The sequence below is a fragment of the Zingiber officinale genome, chromosome 8B (assembly GCF_018446385.1).
Source record: "Zingiber officinale cultivar Zhangliang chromosome 8B, Zo_v1.1, whole genome shotgun sequence".
NCBI lineage: Eukaryota > Viridiplantae > Streptophyta > Magnoliopsida > Zingiberales > Zingiberaceae > Zingiber > Zingiber officinale.
Genome location: NC_056001.1, coordinates 21,772,655 through 21,792,212, shown reverse-complemented (window position 1 = coordinate 21,792,212; position 19,558 = coordinate 21,772,655). Strand labels below are relative to the sequence as shown.

At 37.2% G+C, this 19,558-nt stretch overlaps 3 protein-coding genes across 4 annotated transcripts; 1 reads left to right on the top strand and 2 right to left on the bottom strand.

Annotated features, from left to right (window-relative positions):
• Positions 1–493: 493 nt before the first annotated feature.
• LOC122015338 (proteasome subunit alpha type-6) lies at positions 494–6,165 on the top strand. 2 transcript variants are annotated; one of them, XM_042572173.1, is made up of 9 exons: positions 498–683; positions 841–935; positions 1,035–1,116; positions 1,515–1,611; positions 2,334–2,392; positions 2,511–2,593; positions 5,009–5,104; positions 5,527–5,586; positions 5,781–6,165. In XM_042572173.1, the coding sequence occupies exons 1-9, from the start codon at positions 608–610 to the stop codon at positions 5,871–5,873; spliced, it is 741 nt and encodes a 246-aa protein (XP_042428107.1). In that variant the 5' UTR covers positions 498–607; the 3' UTR covers positions 5,874–6,165. The 2 variants fall into 2 exon arrangements, with proteins under 2 accessions (XP_042428106.1, XP_042428107.1); XM_042572172.1 differs by having other exon boundaries at positions 494–683; positions 841–1,116.
• Positions 6,166–10,658: 4,493 nt separating this feature from the next.
• Positions 10,659–17,474, bottom strand: LOC122015337 (glycine-rich domain-containing protein 1-like). The gene is made up of 9 exons (XM_042572171.1): positions 17,380–17,474; positions 17,034–17,218; positions 15,606–15,723; positions 15,276–15,530; positions 13,721–14,161; positions 12,601–13,127; positions 11,986–12,184; positions 11,600–11,752; positions 10,659–11,511 (listed from the first exon to the last, which is right to left on the bottom strand). Exons 2-9 carry the CDS (start codon positions 17,189–17,191, stop codon positions 10,852–10,854), a joined length of 2,511 nt encoding a protein of 836 aa, XP_042428105.1. The 5' UTR covers positions 17,192–17,218; positions 17,380–17,474; the 3' UTR covers positions 10,659–10,851.
• A 553-nt stretch (positions 17,475–18,027) lies between these two features.
• On the bottom strand, positions 18,028–19,357 carry LOC122013584 (protein TIFY 10b-like). The gene is made up of 4 exons (XM_042569840.1): positions 19,158–19,357; positions 18,574–18,751; positions 18,193–18,416; positions 18,028–18,101 (listed from the first exon to the last, which is right to left on the bottom strand). The coding sequence occupies exons 1-4, from the start codon at positions 19,282–19,284 to the stop codon at positions 18,028–18,030; spliced, it is 603 nt and encodes a 200-aa protein (XP_042425774.1). The 5' UTR covers positions 19,285–19,357.
• Between the last annotated feature and the right edge of the window lie 201 nt (positions 19,358–19,558).

Sequence of the window (19,558 nt, the reverse complement as noted above, 5' to 3'; positions counted from 1 at the left end):
ACGTCCCTAATTAAAAATTATAAATAGGAAAAAATATTGAAGATCAAAAAAAAAAAAAAAAAAAAAACTAAGTTCTGTCATTTACAAAATAAAAATCATCTCCTTATCCTGTAGTAAGAGAGATAATAATTTTATCGTATTATGTACTAATAGTGACCTAACCCAACCCATGGCTTATTTTAAAATTAATAGGAAATTAGAAAATATTTTTTAAAATTTATTAAAAATATTTTGCTTTTATAGTTTTTTATTTAAAAATAAGTCCGGCGAGGCTAGTCATGCTCGACAAAAAAAATGGGCTAATCAAATTCTGGCCTTATGGCCCATGTCTGACCCGTAAGTCCGTATTGACACCGTAGACAGTATACCAAATTGACATGTCACCACTAAAATAAATAAAAATTGTCAGGTCTTCCTCTCCTCCTCAGTTCTCACCAGAAAAGGGTAATATTTGCAGTTTAATTAATCGAGAAGGGTCTAATTGCAAAAGCACATATTTCTTGGAGCTGAAGCAGCAGGGTGCGAGCCTTCTGCCCCTTTCCGCCTACAAATTAAATCGCCAAAGAAACCCTAGCCATCGATCTAGTGAAGATTTGAGAGAAACGCCATGAGTCGAGGAACTGGAGCTGGCTACGATCGCCACATCACTATTTTCTCTCCTGAAGGCCGTCTCTACCAAGTCGGTAAGCCCCCTAGGTCCTCGAATCCTACCCTAGGGAAAGATTTAATTTTTTTGGGTTCTCCCTAATGTGGATCGTGCTCGAGGTATTGATGTGCATGAGGAAACTTCCGATCTAGGTTTGGTTTTAGCTGCAAGTGAATTTGTCTTTGGTTCTGCAGAATACGCGTTTAAGGCTGTTAAGGCGTCCGGTATCACGTCAATTGGAGTTCGTGGAAAGGATTCGGTGTGCGTTGTCACCCAGAAGAAGGTTCCTGTGAGTGTTTCTCATTTGCTTTTCATCATCTTGTGGGTGCGGAATGCTTCTCGTGTTTCTTTATGTAACCTAGTATTTCTCGTGGGAATATCGATGCAGGATAAGCTATTGGACCAGACCAGTGTCACGCATCTCTTTCCCATCACAAATTACCTTGGACTCTTAGCCACAGGGATGACAGGTTGTAAATCTATGTATTCCTCCTAGTGAATTATAGCCTTACAGTTTTAACTTGTTGCGCATCCAATCATTGTGGATACTAAGGTACTTGATGTTTTTAAACTTATGAGACCATAACCTCATAGAACATCTTTATGTGCTGCCTCATCTCAAATATTAGACGCACAGATATGTAACCGTTCATCATCCTTATAGCTGCTTGCTATGCAATACATTTCTAGTATCCTTGTGTATAAAATTATCTCATGCGAATTAGGGCGTACACATCTTTTAAATCTTTTAATTTGTGATGGAATACCAGAGTTGTTGGAAATGTTAAATCATATTTTTTGAGTTGAATATTACAATGCATATATTATTCAGCATGATTGACTTTGTCTTTCATCACTGCTTTTATAGCTGATGCAAGGTCCTTGGTCCAACAAGCAAGAAATGAAGCAGCAGAATTTCGTTTTAAATGGGGATATGAGATGCCTGTAGATGTATTTTCCAAATGGTACTATCATCCTCTTCCTATTTATCACCTTGTAGACTTGTATGGTGTTAAACTGATAATCATTATGCATTACCAGTTTATGCACGTACACTTCACTAATTTTGTCCAACTAAAAGTTGCTTTCCAAAGCCTTAATTATGGTTTCCATTTCGTGTTATTCTCCTAGATAGCCAATAACAAGTGTGAGGCAATTTGAAGATTTAATATCTAGTTTTGGAAATGTTGCAATTAGGATTTTGTGATTTCCATCTCTTTTTCTTGCTAATGCCAATCTTTTTGGTTTCAATCTGGGATAGGCTAATGCTCATTTTGTATGGAGAACAAAACATGACATGTTTATGCAGCTATTAGGGTTAGGAAATTGACATTCAAGTGTTGCCTTATAATGAACTTTACTGATCAAGACATTGATATTTCATTAACCAAAGTTTGTTTCAAAGATCTCCCTTATTAATAAATGACTAGTCAAGTTTGAGTTCCAGTGGAAGTCGATTTAGATTTCAGGACACCTTCATTTTATAAATTGATATTGTTAGTTACTCGAATTGTATTGACCATATTCACTTATTTGAATTTCTGGTGTTTAGCAGGTCATAGTTTGTTCATTATATCATTTTATGGATAGCTGTCCTTGCATTCAGAATAAACTGTTCTGCTTCTCTTTCAGTAGCATAGATAATCTGCCAGTTATTAAGAGAAAAAATTCTCACATGAATGTGCAGGGTTGCAGATAAATCACAGATATATACCCAGCATGCCTACATGAGGCCTCTTGGAATAGGTTAGATTCTTGTTTACAATACATCATTGAGATTATGAAAGTTCTAGAAGAATGGTAGTGGAGTGTTCTTCTAGATTCGAACTCTCTGTCTTTCTCATCCTATGATGCTTTAATGCAGTTGCAATGATCTTGGGTATTGATGAGGAGAAGGGACCCCAACTCTTCAAATGTGATCCAGCTGGCCATTTCTTTGGGCACAAGGTGTCGGAATTTGAAATTCATATAATATATATTTTTACTTGCCTTTATATCATAGTAATCTCTAGCACAATACTATCATTGGTGGATGATCTTTGATAAATTAACACCATTACAATATGGAGGACACAATCTGGAAGGTAATGCATGAACCATGCTATTGCTGACAGAATCCAACTGAACTGTATTATGTGTTTGATAATATGAGAAATATGATTTTTGTAGTTCCTTTCTAGATACCTGTTACTCTTTCATGGTGTTTTTCTAATAAGTATTGGAAATTCTAGGCCTATAACTCAATTGCAATGTACTAGGAAAGAGAAAAACAGACGGAGATACTTGCATAAGAGGGAATTCCATTTAATTCTATTCAATGAGAATGTCTTATCGAGGATGATGCCCTTAGTCATTTCTTACATGGAAATTTATGTTACCATGTAATAAGTAACAGATAACTAGTAATTTGTTCTTTGGTCAACTTTTACATGTTAAATTTACAGGACATTTCCCATTCGCTTTTCCAGTCTTCTGAGGTACAAACTACTGAATTGCCTCATATTAGTTAATAAATGGATTATATTGTTATTATTCCCTTTTCAAACCATCATTGATAATGATTTATTAAATTATAGAGTTGAATAACATGAAGAGGTATGAGTTAATGGAGTTCATAGGCTTTAGAAGAGGGAATCACTATTAGTTGGGTATAAGCATTTGGGTTAATGGCTGTACTTAACAAAGCTAATAGGCTAGTTCTCTCAAAACAGATTCGGCGAGGTGTTTCTAGAACAGTGATGACACAGCCATCATTGGCCTTACATGCCATCAATAATGGATGATTCACATGAAGAGTTGTGGTAAAGTTGTTGCCATGTGACCAAAAGGTCACGGGTTCGAATCCTGGAAACAATCTCTTGCAAAAAACAGGGTAAGGCTGCGTACAATGGATCATTCCCCGGGACTCCACATGGCGGGAGCTTCGTGCACCGGGCTGCCCTTTTCACATGAAGACTTGTGGCCAAATCATAGAGGTTATAAACTTGGATGTTGGAACTATTATCCTTACTTGAGCTTATGCTTTTTGGACCAGTGATTAAGGCTAACAAAGTTAATTGATCGGTTTTATCATCTAGGTGGGTCTCGATAGTCCAATATGCAACAAAAAATTACTATATGTAGTATCAGAAGAATTCTCCTTGTACTTCCTGTCTGATGAGAAGTAACTTGTATACACACCTAATGAAACTTTTACCTTATGTGAAAAAAATTTATTGAAGATCATATGAATCTCATATTTTTAGTTCCATCGATTATTGCTAGATGTATTGTTGCTCGGTTGCAAATCATGCTTCACTAAATCAGTTAGTATTGTCAACTTGATATTGTTTTGTGATTTGTCAATGTATCGATCTTTGAGCTGCTAAAACTGTATCCAAAGGTTCTGTTTGTTTTGCGTAAAATAGTTTTGCAAAAAAAATATTTATATATTTTTAATGTTTGATGTGATGAAAAACCATGATTAATGGAAAACTTTCTATTGGTCAACAAAAGCAAATATGAGTATTTTAGAGGAAAATTATGTTAAATAGGAAATTACTTTCTCTTGAAAAGAGCATCAGTCAATTTCCTCCCAACCCATCTCTAAGCCCTTTGTGCGCATCAACAATTCTCCCTTTCCCCCTCCCCATTGTAGTCTTATTTGTGAGTCACTCTTAACCTTGAGACCTTTAACTTTGCTTATGAGCTCGTCTGAATTTGACCTATCCACCTTGTTTGCATGAAGTCATTGCCCTACCCAATTGGTCGCACTATCTACCTACCATGTCAGACAACATAGCTTACCACTCAGCTTGAACGACCAATAGGACCGAGCAACCTGCTTGGGCTACCTTGGTTGCTTGGACCAATTGGACAGTCTACTTGCCTGAACCACACTCTACTAACTCACCTAGTCTGCTTGGCTTAAGCGGATTGATTACTCGGACCAATTGGCCTGCCTGGCACACCTGATTGGATCAGCCTTCTTGACCTACTAACCTTATTGTCCTTCTTAGATCACCCAATCCAACCCAACCTCCTCCAGACAGACCGGTTCAATCAGGAAGGGAAATTTTTTTCCCCATATTCCAAATATACAGATGCTCTTCTTTTAAAAAAAATTTGCCTCCAAAATTTTTTAAAAATATTTACATGAAACAAATAGAACCAAAATTGCTGATTAGCAATATGCTTGACTTTTTTTGCTAGTCATATTACTACTCAATGCAAATACCTTTTATGGCACTAGTAGGAATGCTATTAGGTGCAATAAACTAATCCTTATAGTTCCTGTAAATAGCTAGTTTTGGAGCATGCTTTTGTTTGTAAATGTAGTTGGTTATGTTTGTTTATACATTGCTTTGATTATTTTGATTCCAGGCGACAAGTGCTGGCCTGAAAGAACAAGAAGCAATCAACTTCCTGGAAAAGAAAATGAAGAATGATCCTGCATTCTCATACGAGGAAACTGTGCAGGTATGCCTATAAGATCTATTGTTACACGATATAGTAGTATACTTACCATAGATCACTTATTTCAAATAACTCACACATTTTCCTTTTATGTAGAATTGCAAGGATACTCTAATCTGGCTTAATAAGTTTTAGTATACTAACAATATCTACACTATAGTAACCATGTTTAGTGGCTTATCAATAGTTAGCAAGTCTATTTTTAGTTAGAATATCTCTTCTTTTAAAACTGCTGCTTATAAATGTTATAGAGATGAAAATAACATACTTGTTTTAGAGCCCTACCTGTTTTCTCATAGTTTCAGAGGAATCTAGTTATTCAGTAATCTTATGTTACACTACAACCTTTTTCTCAATGAATGATTGGCCATTATTAGCTAAAATATTTGTGAAGTGATATTCTATTGACCTTTTTATTTTGGCAGACTGCGATATCTGCACTGCAATCGGTTCTGCAAGAGGATTTCAAAGCTACAGAGATAGAGGTAATCTCTTAATTTAGTTATGAGGACTGGATTTCCTGATAATAGTGGAGAGCATATTCAGTCACTATTAATAGCTTATCCATTCTGTGAAAATTTCTGACTAGAAAATTGGTCATATAATTTCCTCTTCATCAGATAGATACATTACTTGTTTTCCATGTACACGTTTGTGAATATAAATGTTTATTTCCTAGGTGGGAGTTGTGAAAGCAGAGGATCCAGCATTCAGAGTGTTATCGACAGAGGAGATAGACGAACATCTAACAGCAATCAGTGAACGTGATTAGCGGAGGTCCATTTCAACAGCTTGACTCAGTTTCAGATTTCAGACTCTATGTTTTAAACTTGTGTCAGAATATCTATTGTGTCACTATATCTATAATGAATTGGTTTTTCCACCGCCAAATTTCCAATGTAATATTGAGTTTCGTGCTGTCAAATGGCTATTGTCACAATTTCAAAACCCCTTGATCTTGGATCATGGCATTCCCGGTGGATTTGACAATAAATCTTTACATCTCTCAGAACGTTTATGCTGTCTTCAAGAAATGGAAATTTTAGTATCATCGAGCTTTTTAAGTGCCATAATTGTAATATGTAAATCTGTTCTTGTTAGGAGTGTTTAACCTTCATGTTCGTGTCGTGGCACGGTTCGAAAGTAATTGAGGTTTCCATGACTGATGATGACTCATTACTGAAAATTACACAGGGCTGGCGTGCTTGAAGAGCCATGTTCCGATTAAGCATATTTAAAGTGTCCGCAAGCTCTTTTGCCCTATTATCTGTAATGATCATTTTGGTTGTAATCCAATAAAGTCGATGTACTTGAAGTGCAAAGCACTCTCCATTTTTCACGTTCTCCTTAACATTCACAATTTGTGGTCGCTTGACGATCGACTAGAGGGGGATAAATAACTTGTACAATAAAAATAAATTTTTCTTGACTTTATAACTTTATAGTTATATTAACATAAACATTTGTACAAAAGAAAATTAATCAAAAAAAACAAGAGTCTCAAATATTTTACTTGGTTGCAACTGGGTCTTTTTCAGGCAGAGAAGCTTCTTACATTAATTGAAGTACTCAATTATAAAATAAGACTGCAAATGAATTAATTACAAGTATTGTTCTACCTTCAAGGACCAGAGTTGTATTTATAGTCTTGGTCAGGTTCCAGATGCTGGAGGGGGATAAACTTTTATTCCCGTCGTAACAGTTTGCGACACCTGGCATTTGGATGAAATTCCTTGTCTGGGCTCCCGGACCGTGCAGATAGGGCTCCCCCTGGGCGAGGTGCCCAGGGGACGCTCAGCTGATCCGAGCGTTCGGACCAGGTCTGGGCGCCTGGACTTGGTCCAGGCGCCCGGAACCAAAAGTCAACCCTTAATTGACTTTTTGGTCTGGGTCTTCCGTTCTAGTTTCACTCCTATTGGTCCAGATCTTCTGCTTCGGTTTCACTCGCTTGGGTGATTTTAGTCATCCGGAATAGGGCTCACCCGAACCCAACTTCCGACCTTCTCAAGCAAACTTCCGCTCAGACTTCTCGTCCCTCGAAGAATGTTATGTGCCTCCTTTTCGTCCGCCCACGTACTCTTCCGTAGCACCTCGTACCTCGAACGCACCGAGCCCGTCGACTCTCTCCCGTGCCGTCATTCTCGCTAGTTGCGTCTTTCGCTCGACTTCCTATGCACCAAAGTTTCTGCACACTTAGATATAGGGGTTAAATACCAGCAGGATCTAACTTCACTTGGTTGATCATATCAAAACTACCTTGGGATACTAACAATATCTCTCTTTTTGTTATGAACAACTCAAGTTAAGTTAGGAAAAAACATAAACCAATAATAACAAAGTAAATTTTTGCAAGTAATAATGTGCAAAAAAAAATTAAGAAAATTAATAGCAAAAATATACCCTTCCCCTAGATGTAATCTTCACTTATCCACTTTTGATCACAATAAAAATAAGATTCTTACAAAAATCTAAAATAAGGTCTAAGGAAAAACACGGTAAAAACTTTGGAAAAAATTTGGAGTCTTAAAATGAATTAAAAAAAAATTACTAAGAGTTGAGCAGACATAAATTTTTTCAAAAAAAAAATATTTTCCAAAAATATGATATTTCTTCATAGGAAAAAAATAAAAAATATTTTAATTTTTTTTACAGCTAAATGATGAAATTTTCTTTAAAAAAATTATCTTCTAAATAATTTCTAACAATGAGTTTGAAAGTATTAGATAATTTTTTTATTATTTTAAAATAAATACTTCATAGTTAGTAATTAAATATTTATTTTAGTAATTGATTTCTAGGCTATAGCGAGGTACTAGACCTTCTTAGTTAATGGAATATAAGAATCACTTCTAGACAAAGTCGGTTAATGAAAGTAAATATTTAATTCTCTCTAAAAGAAAAAAAAACCTAAATATAATTTTTGGAACTCAAAATAGATTCCTTCGTATAAGATTAATAAAATTTTTTTTAGAAATATATTTCTGTGATATTTTTTCTAATTTAACCCTTATGACATTTAAAATATCAATTTAAACCATTATATCTTATAATATTTTGAACATGTGAGCATGCACGTTCCTTCAAATATTCTATATATGTTTTTAATTCTTCATTTTTCATTTTTATTTTGTCGAGATCATCTAATCGACAAGATATAGCTAAGGTTGATTTTAACTCTTTATTTTCTTTTTCTAACTTACAATAATTTTTTGATAATATTTTTACGAACTGAAATAACTTGTCAAGAGGAAGAGACCGTACTTGACTTACCTTATCGATCCCATAATCTAAAGCTCCCCCTGAAGTGCTGCTTTCTTCCGATGTGGCCCCCCTTCATCGATGCTCATTTCTGATGAGTTTGTTTCGTCTTCGTCTTCTTGGTGATTTGCCACTAGCACAAGTCCAGCGAGGACTTCTATTTCTGATTCGGATGATGTTTCGTCCCACGTCGCTTTTAGACTATACTTGGTATGGGCTGACTTATTATTCTTCTCCTTGTCCTTGTTCTTATCCTTGCTCTTCAATTTAGGGCAATTATCTTTCACGTGTCATTCTTCATTACAGTAGTAACATTTTATCTTTCTTTTCCTTCTATTATCCTACACTTGATTAAATTTATTAGTCTTAAACAATTTTCTAAAATTTCTTACCATGAGTGCTGTTTCGTCATCATCGAGAGAAGATTCAGAATCTCGTTCGTCCGTTTTTGCCTTTAAGGTAATGTTGTGCTTTGACTTCTTCATATTTGCACATCTTGTTTCATGGACTTTAAACGTTAAAAATAATTTTCTAATGCACTTAATTCTAGATCCTTAGATATATAATAAACATCTACTAATGATACCCATTCAATAGTCCTAGGAAATGCGTTAAGCGTGTACCTTAGCAAATCTCGGTTGCTTACCTTTTCTCCGAGATTTGAGAGTCCGATGATGAGTTCCTTTATTCTTGAGTGAAAATGTGCAACAGTTTCTCCTTCTTCTAATTTGATGTTGCTGATATGGTTCCTGAGCAGATCTCGTCTCGTAAATTTTACCTCAGAGGTTCCTTCGTGTAGTTTTAGGAATTTCTCCCAGAGCTCATTAGCATACTCGTAAGCTCCGATCCGGTTGACTTCTTGTGGTGGTAAGATGCTTAGCATATGGAACTCTGCTTTGCCATTTGCCACGAAGTCGACTTGCTCCTTCTTCGTCCATTGGTATTCTTCTTTACCCTCAAGTGTTACAAAACCAAATTTCATTATTAAAAGTAAATCGAAATCTGTCTTAAAGAATACCTCCATCTTTTTCTTCAGCTCGCGAATTCTCCCTCGAACTTCAGTGGGTTGATGCTCGGTACGGCTATCTCTTGTGCTTCATTTGGTGGTTAGTCTTCCTGAAGTTATTGGGGCTCTGATACCACTTGTTAATCCCTTGACGACCAGTTAGAGGGGGATGAATAGCCTGCACAATAAAAACAAACCCTTCTCGACTTTATAGCTATATTAACATAAACACTTATACAAAAGAAAACTAATCAAAGAAAGAAGAGACTCGGAGATTTTACTTAGTTACAACCGGGGATGTTGTTAATACAAGAAAGATGAAAAGCTCACTAAACGATCTCTTTCAGGCGAAGAAGCCTCTTATAGCAGTTGAAGCACTCAATTATAGAACAAGACTGAAAAGGAATCAATTACAATTGTTGTTTTGTCTTCTGGAACCAAGACTGTATTTATAGCCCTGGTCGGGGTGCCTGGAAGGGTTCCAGGTGCTTGGAGGGGATAAACTTTTATCCTCATCACAACGGCCCGCGACATCTGGCGTTTGAATGAAATTCCTGGTCCGAGCGCCTAGAAGGGTTTCGGGCGCTCGAACCGAGGCTCCCCCTGGGCGAGGCATCCAACTGATCCGGGTGCCTGGACTTGGTCCAGGCACTTGGAACCAAAAGTCAACCCCTGGTTGATTTTTTGGTTCGGGGCTTCCGTTCGGTTTCGCTCGCATTGGTTTGAATCTTCCGCTCCGGTTCCACTCGCTTAGGTGATTTTGTCCATCCGAAATAGGACTCATCCGAACTCAACTTCCGACCTTCTCGAGCAAACTTCCGCTCTGGCTTCTTGTCCCTCGGAGAATGCCGCGTGCCTTCTTCTCATCCACCCGCATACTCTTCCGTAGCACCTCGACCTCGGATACACCAAGCCCGTCGGCTCTCTCCCGAACCATCCTTCTTGCTAATGGCGTCTTTCGCTCGACTTCCTATGCTCCTAAATTCCTATATACATAAATACAGAGGTTAAATATCAATAACACCTAATTTCACTTGATTGATTACATCAAAACTAACTTAAGATATTAATATAATCATGACCTAAAATCTCGAAATGTACTTGAAGGATTCATTTTCTTATCGAATAAGCTTCTTTCCTCATAGAATAAGTTTCTTTCCACCTGAGAGGTCATTCAATATTGTGATTTACCTTCTCTTGGCCCTAGGACTGACAATGAAGAGGTGGCTGAAGTGAAAGTTATCATCTGTTTTACAACATCAGTTCATTTCTTTTCGATTTCACTCTACTAAATTGAACACAACTAAATTTCTTAGTATTATAAGTTGCGAAACGTAGGAAAGCCACGATGTGTGACGAAACATTTCTTAATTTAGTCACACTTATCCATGTGTACAAGCATTGCCAACAAGCAACGATCAAGAAGCAAACGACATCAACGTCTGCTATTATTATTATTGCACACCTTGGTAACATCTTTATGAGTTTAAACGGCGACCAGATTCCCTGCGTAGCCCGCTGCAGGATCGTTGTTGGGAATGACATGATGAGCTCCATGCTGACCAAAATCAGTGGTATTGCCATCCACCATATTTCCACAACCTCCACATCCACCGCCGCCACATTTGCCACCACAACCGCCGCCACAGCCAGCAGACATATTGCCACAACCTCCACCGCAACCTCCGCCGCATCCACCACGACCTGCAGACATTTTCCCGCAGCCTCCACCGCATCCACCACCGCAACCTCCGCCGCATCCACCACAACCTGCAGACATTTTCCCGCAGCCTCCACCGCATCCACCACCGCAACCTCCGCCGCATCCACCACAACCACCAGACATTTCTCCGCAGCCTCCACCACAACCTCCGCCGCATCCACCTCCACAACCACCAGAGTTTTGGCCGCTTAATGCGTTCAGCTTGTCTTCATTATCTGAAACAGAATCAACGATCTTCACTAGATCCTCAGCACAGGCTAGTCCATTAGATGCCTTCTGCTCATCATGTTCTACCTCATTTGAGCTGGGGATCACTTCTGCATCCTCTTTGTTTGGAAGGACATTGCCGCGTTGCCTTTTGTTCGCATATTTGAGAATGAATGCCAATAGAACACCAAGTAAAACAAACTTCGTTTCATTGACCTATTCACAAGATGACAGTAGGAATCTGTTAAGGAATATGAGGAAGAATTGCAAAAAAAAAAAAAAAAAAAAAAAATCTGGTTATTACCTCGATAGCACCAGCTTTCATGTCGAACAATGCAACAGCTTTTCCGTAGGGATTTTCAGCAGAAAACTCAACAAGTGTAATGAATTCATTGCCATTTTTTTCCTTGCAACATTTGGGTTCATATTCCAGCTTTTTCCCGAGGAAGAGCTTCATCTGTTTAAAAAATGGAAGCCGAAGATTTAGACGCAACAGGAACCAACCAGCAATAATATGAACATTCCAAAGTAGTTTCATCATACACGTAGTGGATTAGAATCAAAGGAATTAATCATCTTTTACTACGGCCTAAAAGAACAGGATACATGGATACTGAGAAATTATTAATAGGAACAAGAAACTTAAATGTGGATTGGAAGTTGGCAAAGACTAGCAAACGATGAACTTACCATGAAATCACCTTTGATTTCAAATATATGGCCATCTTGACCTGTATTATTCTCAACTAGGGAGATATTGTAGTTATTCAGTGACCAGTTATTGTCTGAGTACTTTGCGACCTGCCATGGGTTTCTTGATTCTCTTGATATGCCAACGACTTCCCTCGTTAAAGAAGTGGCTTTTTTGCCTTCCAATGTCTCCAGATTCCTGTTAATATAAAACTAACTAATTACTTTATTTCCATTTCCAAATAGAATATCATATTTTCTCCGAGAACATAACATCACGCGTTTTAAAAAAAATCATAAATACAGGACTAATGTTGCATTGTTTTCCTGATAGAAGCATGGAATTACAGCTAGCTGTTCTGTCATTCTTTTGATATAATATTTTTCTCTTTTTCAAAATGTATTTCACAGTATATTTAATAGAAAGAGACGTGGTTTAACTCCAACAATGACCAAACGATTTGATCTATAGACAAGCACCCGTCCAAGTGTGAGTGCATCTCTAACTAAGCACATGATAAAATTGAGGGAATGTGAATGCATTCGCAAAAAACAACCTTCTAGATAGCAATAATTTTAACTACAAAGTTCGGGGTTTATATGTAGCATGCGCACCTAATTTGCAGACGAATTACTTCCTCGCCATTATGATCAAGGAAACGTGTCCAACCTTTGAAATTTTCCTTCCCTCTAAGTGGTAACAAGCATGTGTTGGTGGAGATAGAAAGTGATTTAAACATGCGAAGTTCAAAGGGAGCAAGGACTGGAACTGTAAAAGACACTGCGACCCGTAGACAAACTGGTTTAGAGTCCACATTCCCAGAATGGGGCTTCAATTCAAACCACTTCTCAGTCGACAATTCTGAACTGGGATTATTCAAGTCTTCAAGGGAAATTGAGGTTGTCCCAATCGTTCTTGATAATGTGGCAATCTTTGGTTTCCATCTTGACATAAGTGTCAAAGTGAGCTCTCCTGTTGGTTCACATGTGAAACTGGCTCTGTGTTTCTTACCGGATACAGATTGAATGCTTAGAGCACCACCGTAGAAGAATAGATCTGGTTTTTTCTTGGCAAATAATACGAATAGGTTGCTCTTTTCACTGTTTGGTAAGTTTTTTATTTCCACAATCTCCAAAAGCACCTGCATAAATGAAAATTGCAACTAAACAGCTGAAAGTGGAGAAATTATGGAAAGGGAAAATATTCTATCACACTTACATGTATTTATAGACAACATAAAAATCGTAAACATGACTAATTCTATCTAAAAATTAGACAAAAGATTAGGTGTATTTTCAGACTAGGTTATATTTAATTTTTATCTAACAGGAAGCATACACAATGGAATTATATCCATGTCAAACCCAACTTAGCTGACAAGGATCTTCAAAAGAAATGTACTCAGAAGCATATCTTGATATGGCTTTGCATGTTCAAATGGACTATTGAACAATAAAATTACTTTGCTTCTTGTGTAGAACATATCAAACGAGAACAAGCAAACCATGTAATTGACACATTGTTGCGATAGTTTTGTGGCCTGAAGGTAGCTTAACTGAAAAGACTTAACTCTCAAATTATCTTAGGATTAGTTATAATTTTAGGGCAATATATTAAAAATATTCACAAAGTGTTTTGCCTTCCCCACTTTTACAATCCATCTTTGTTTAGATAAAAGCTAGAAATGTCTGTTCTCAGGTGCAAAAAGCAAAAATAAATAATCATGAATCTTACCAGAACAACCATAGGTTGTTTAAGGGACTCGTCAATGATTGTTTCATTTACAACTGGATGGCTAGAAAAATATGGAATGGATGTCACTGGAGAAGGAGAGTTCCCTCTGTACATCGCACCTGCCTTCCAATATCTGGATCCATATGTATCCTCCCACTGCTTTGTTGTTTTATCAAATCCAACATCAAGTTTCTTCCCTTTTGACCTGTTGGAGTCCATATCATCATGTTCTAATACCTTCCCAAGCAGGTTAATCGTGTCATTGCAGTACGAAAGAGGATGTAGTTGATGAGAATGCCACATGAGATCTATGTCATAGGTTGGCACAGTGAATTGTTTGATTGATCTATCAAGGTTAATCTTGATCAGATTAAGGAAACCCTTGTATCTTGCAGCTGCTCCTTCCAGATATCGTCTATCATGCATACATGGTCTCGACACCTATCAGATAGTAATAGTATATAAGGAACAAATGAGCAATTTTGGAGAATGAGGGAGATTAGAAAAAAATCAGATGTGAATGTTCAATTCTGGTCCAAGCATGCAAAGATATAATTTTTGACAAGATAATCTGATTTACGCAGAGCAAAAGAGAAACTGTAATTCCAAAATGTTAAATCAATCAATATATTTTCTATTTTCATTTTCATATAGTGCCTACATGAAAACTAAGAGGAAGTCAGCTACTAAAAACATTTAATTTTTTTTTTGTTCCCTCTCATCTTGTTATTTATAAAAATCTTCAACTGGTTTCTAAAAAGGTTAAACTGCAAAAGTTCATAAGAAATAGGCCTGCACCAGAAAACTCTTTGGAGGTTCATCTCAATTATCAATGTTGTTTTGTCTCCAAAATTAGTCAATTTTGGGAATTGCAAGATTTTTTTTTCTGAACCTGAGCTTGACAAAGCAGAATGATATAGCCTCTCTTTTTAGGTAATAGCACCACCAGTAGAAGCATATATTGTAATTTACTTCAGTTTATAACTGGCTTGATTCTGAGATCAGTATATCATTCCACAAACTTTAGCATGGATTCTGTGATCTTTGTCTAGACAATCATTATGAAGTACAAGATACAAATTTCCTTTGAGCATCTTCTTGCTATGTGAAATTGATAACTAGCTATAAGAAGCCTTGTGCCCTTGTCTATTATAATTTACAGTCAATATATTGTAGTATTGTTGGTTACTTGGTTATATACAGTTATTATGCTCTGCGTCAATATTGCACATTCCATCTTTCCAAAAAAGGCATGGGATGCACATATGAGTGAGTCCCTATATTAGTTTTTTCCAGACTGACAGATATTGAGGACCTTTGCATGAATCACATTTTAAATTTACTAAGACTAGAAGTAGCGTTTTGTTCAGAAGTTCACTGGTTCATGTTCTGTCCCTCAATTTAAGAAGACAAATATATGTGTAAGTTTCTGCAAGTTCTAGCACAAGTTTCTGCTTCTTAAACCGAGAAAAGCATAACAATCACCATAAAAGACTGATGACAAGCTTGGTTATTCATTAATATGTCAAGTAAAGAACTATCATAATTTCAGTACCTGGTAGCAAAACGAAGACTGCCTTTTAACAGCAGAAACCAAATCATATGTAAGCCTTGAAGCAACTCCATGGTGCTCAGATGAAGTTTCCTTTGAGACAGTATAATCACAGCTGAGCTCAAATGGCTCCTCTGGGTACATCTCTGACCACTTCTCTGTTATTTTGTGCTTGGACCTTTCTTGCAGCGATGATATGACATTATGGTTATCTAGGATCCTCCCAAAAATCTCCTCACAGTCCTTTTTGTATCGGACCTGAAAGTGAAATAGAATGAGAAATAATCCACCAATAATCATACAAAGAATTCAATCCTCAGAATATATGCGCACCGGATTCAGTCGATGACAATGCCATATCCATTCACAGTCCAGAGGGACATACAAAAAATCATCCTCTGCTCCATGTTCACAATGCTTGGCTAACAAAGGAAGCCAGAAAACCTTGTACCTAGAAAGCAAGAGCACGCATGTCAATGAAAGACAAAAGACTATGTCTTTTCCAACATAATTGCAGAAACTTGGATTTGATCCTCCAAGTCAAAAATCATCAAGTAAAAATGTAAAAAATTCAATCCAATACTTTGAAAAAGTGGTTTGACAGTAAAACAAGGATAGTTATGAGTATTTTTTAGGCATCATATAATTTTCCAAAAAACTCTTAAAAATGTAAATTTATTGATCCTCCAAGTCAAAATTACTAAGTAAAAAATGTAAAAAAATCAATCCAATACTTTGAAAAAGTGGATTGACAGTAAAACTAGGATAGTTATGAGTATTTTTTAGGCATCAGATAGTTTTCCAAAAAACTCTTAAAAATGTAAATTGATTGAGTCCTTTCCAGAAAGCTCAAAATAGACTAATTTATATACTTATATAATGGACCAACATTTATTTAAATTTGGGTTTCAAATTAAACAGATTTTTTAATTAGACCACTGTGATGTGGATATATTGCCATAACATGACCAATATGGTGTGTATAAATTATCTTAAATTAAAGTGACTATTTTTTGGTTTAAAAAAAACAATTTTGATGCTTGTTTGGCAAACACCTTTATATTGGAAACAAGATAAGTGTGCTTTTTTTCTTAGTTAATAGAGTAATATAATGTAGTTTAATATTATAATTTGATTTTATATAGAGGAACTAGAAATACTTTTCTAATTATTGTCTACTGTATTTATTTATTTTATTCTTTATGATTAATTAATTATGTAGCATGACACGACTATCCATGTTAGCATCTTGCTGAACGATATCACGCTAATGTCTTAGCAACAGAAAAAAGAGTTAATGAGTGCTAGAGGTTGCATGAACTATGGATGTTATGATAGAATTGAAAAAATTATAAAATAATGTGCTACATTTGAAAACATGCACGCTAGATTAATTAATTAACACTGTTATTAAATTAAGATGTGCTGAAGAAACATAGTTCCTAATGAGCAATAAATGAGTTGTTCACGACAGATCACCAAATGAGGATTTGCTCCTGTTAATTTCTTACCCTGTCAAAATCAAGTCCCATGATTACTCCATTATCTCTAGAATACAATAAAACAACTTTGACAAGTCCGATCCAAATAAGCAAAGAATTGGGATCCACATAATTTTTGGATTTGAGATAATCCCAAGGCCAGATATTTTTTATAATGCGTTTCCAAAGTCAACAAGAAATTTCTAGCATCAAACATGGACATGTAAACCCTACCACACGCAAGAAAATTGGGGAAAAATAATCCCACCCACGTTCTTACCTGTAGATGGCACGATCCAGAAGGGGGCCGTCGTAGAGCCACCTCCGGCGATCTACAGCAGCTAGGAACTCCAGCTGCTGCTTGGCGGCCGCCACGAGGTCCGCAGTGACAACGACCTTCTGCGCCTCCAGCCACGCCGCCTCCTGATCCTTGTCCATCTAATTTTGTCCCGAAAGACGAACAATCTGCCGAAATATACGCCCAAAGTGAAAAATCGAGACGACGAGAACTAGCTAGAAAGAAAATAGCGCAAAGAGCGATCTTTGAAGCAGCGGATGGTGCCTATTACAAATCGGGAGGAGAGGGGAGGATTTGAAGGGCATCAGAAGATGTCGAAGACGCTTACCTCGTTGGGCGACTGAAGAGCTCTACGCCGTGGAGCGCTCAGCTTCGATGCTTTGTCTATTTGTAGTACCGTGGGAGCCGTGAGGAGAAGTTAAAATTGAAAGTAGGGATCTCTTTTCGATAAAATAAAATAAAAAGAGTTTCTGTCAAAAATTAGGCAATTTTACTGAAAAGTCCTCGAGACTATTTGTATGATCAAAACTCGCCGAATATTTTCATTTTGTGAATATTAATAAAGTAATTCGTTTATTACGACGATAAGAATCCAATAAAAATAATCAATAAATTATGAATTTTTAAAATATTAAATAAAATAGTATGAGTTATATTATAAAAGTCTAATAAATCATTTATCTTTTATGAGGGACGAGAGTTTTGCCCCAAAAGCATAGATGATAATTCTTAGAAGTCTGAAAGAAATGTGAACCGACCGGTTCAACCGAGTAAGTAGTACCACGAACACAAGTTAGATGGTTAGGAGAGAAGAGGTTGGTTGTACTACAAACAAAGATCAGTGTACTATCACATAGAGACAGAGAAACAACTCAGCAGGGGGTTTTCCTGAGGTAGATCATCTGCTGGTCTATTATTGTTAAAAAGGACACCTCTCCCCGTGGCATAGCCAAGCCGAGTTGATTACGTGTTAGATTTAAAGAAATAGATAAATGTCGTTTCTCTTCTGCAGGAATCGTTGCAGTGAAACTTTTCTAGCAATAGGAAGATCTGTAGTTCAGCAAAACACTATCAACGTCAGTAGCTTGCATGGAGGTTCAAACATGATATGAATTTTGTTTTACATGTACTAATCTACTACCTGAGAGATTTGGCTCTGCTGATCTTGGCTGATTGACCAAGGTCGAGCTTTGACGAGAGAGGGAACTTGAGGCTGTCACAGGAGGAACGTAGCTAAAGTTTTGAGCAGCGGAACTCCCTTCGCTTGCTATCCGGATCAGATCCCTGGCTTTCTCGGCTGGGAAATTGTCAAACACCAGCACGTTTCCACCGTAGAAAATTGAAAGTTGGGATTTTTCTTCCCCCCTGCAAAATAAGCAGCCATAAAAACTGGTTAGAACACCTCTAGGGGTTTTATCAGATTCCTTTCTTGTTCTTTGATATCAAGCTTTTATTTCTTTCTTGTTCTTAGACATCAAGCTTTTATTTCGAATTTGTTCTGTGGTTGTAAGAGAGGTGAGACCTTGAACCCTGTGATACGGAGGGAATGAATCCGGCACGCCGGGGAAAGAGCTCCATCGGGTTCTCATGGGAAGCTACTTCCCCTTCGCTTTCCTTCTCGCAGTCCTCTCCACCGGAGATGTCCGCTCCGGGCAACAAACAAATGGTGGCCGGCGGCGGCCGAAACGACTGGGAGTTGCCTGGAAGAATAGATGGGAGTGATCAAGACAAGCTTATGCGAAAAAAGCACCAAATTCAGAGAAATCCATAAAATCTTCGAACGGAAGAACGAAACTAGTAAAAAGAAATATCATTTTCGCCAAGAACACGAATTGAAAATTCAATAAGGATAGATCAAAGACCTAGTGCGAACAAAATCGATCAATGTTCTGAAATGCATATCTAACCAAACAAATATTCGCCGTAATAATCCGAAAAGACAAATTTTTGAAAACAAACTAGTAGAAAACGCCGACCGATGGCATTCCTGCACGAAATCACCGAGAATCCCAACAAAACATTAGCAAGAAAAGAATACAAGATCGGGATCATCCGATGCAAAAAATCCGTCCAAAAATCTCAAATGCACAGCCAAAAAAAGCTCACCCTTAGTGGCGTCCTGGGCGATCCCGATCCCTAGGTCGGCGACGCTGCCCTTCTCCTTGATGTACTGGCTCAGGAAGCTACAGGCGAGCTCGAAGTTGGTGAAGCCTTGCTTCCGCCCCTCCGCCATCTCTCGATCCCCAAATTTTTGGAAAGTGAGCACGAAAATCCACTGGGGAAGGATGCAACTCGTTGCACTCGGAAACCGCGGTTTCTTCCCTCCTCTGGCCTTTGCCTTTCCTATTTATAGACGGCTTTCCATTTCAAACATGTGGTTCTCGAGTTGGGTAAAGTAGAGAGAAATTCACGATCGTACCTTTATTTTCCTTATATAAAAATTTATTTACTTATAACTCCCAATTATAAAATAAATAATTAATCGAGTGTCTAATAATAATCTAAAT

Bases quoted from the DNA above. Each gene is read 5' to 3' on its own strand.
- LOC122015338 (XM_042572172.1), top strand. From the start codon at position 608: ATGAGTCGAGGAACTGGAGCTGGCTACGATCGCCACATCACTATTTTC. The intron at 684-840 runs GTAAGCCCCCTA...TTGGTTCTGCAG, and splicing joins AGGCCGTCTCTACCAAGTCG to AATACGCGTTTAAGGCTGTT. The intron at 2,393-2,510 runs GTTAGATTCTTG...GCTTTAATGCAG, and splicing joins CATGAGGCCTCTTGGAATAG to TTGCAATGATCTTGGGTATT.
- LOC122015337 (XM_042572171.1), bottom strand. From the start codon at position 17,191: ATGGACAAGGATCAGGAGGCGGCGTGGCTGGAGGCGCAGAAGGTCGTT. The intron at 15,531-15,605 runs GTGCGCATATAT...TTTCACTTTCAG, and splicing joins ATTGTCATCGACTGAATCCG to GTCCGATACAAAAAGGACTG. The intron at 12,185-12,600 runs GTGCGCATGCTA...TTATATTAACAG, and splicing joins GTAATTCGTCTGCAAATTAG to GAATCTGGAGACATTGGAAG.
- LOC122013584 (XM_042569840.1), bottom strand. From the start codon at position 19,284: ATGGCGGAGGGGCGGAAGCAAGGCTTCACCAACTTCGAGCTCGCCTGT. The intron at 18,752-19,157 runs GTGAGCTTTTTT...CTATTCTTCCAG, and splicing joins CGCCCAGGACGCCACTAAGG to GCAACTCCCAGTCGTTTCGG. The intron at 18,102-18,192 runs GTAGTAGATTAG...GCTGAACTACAG, and splicing joins AGCAGAGCCAAATCTCTCAG to ATCTTCCTATTGCTAGAAAA.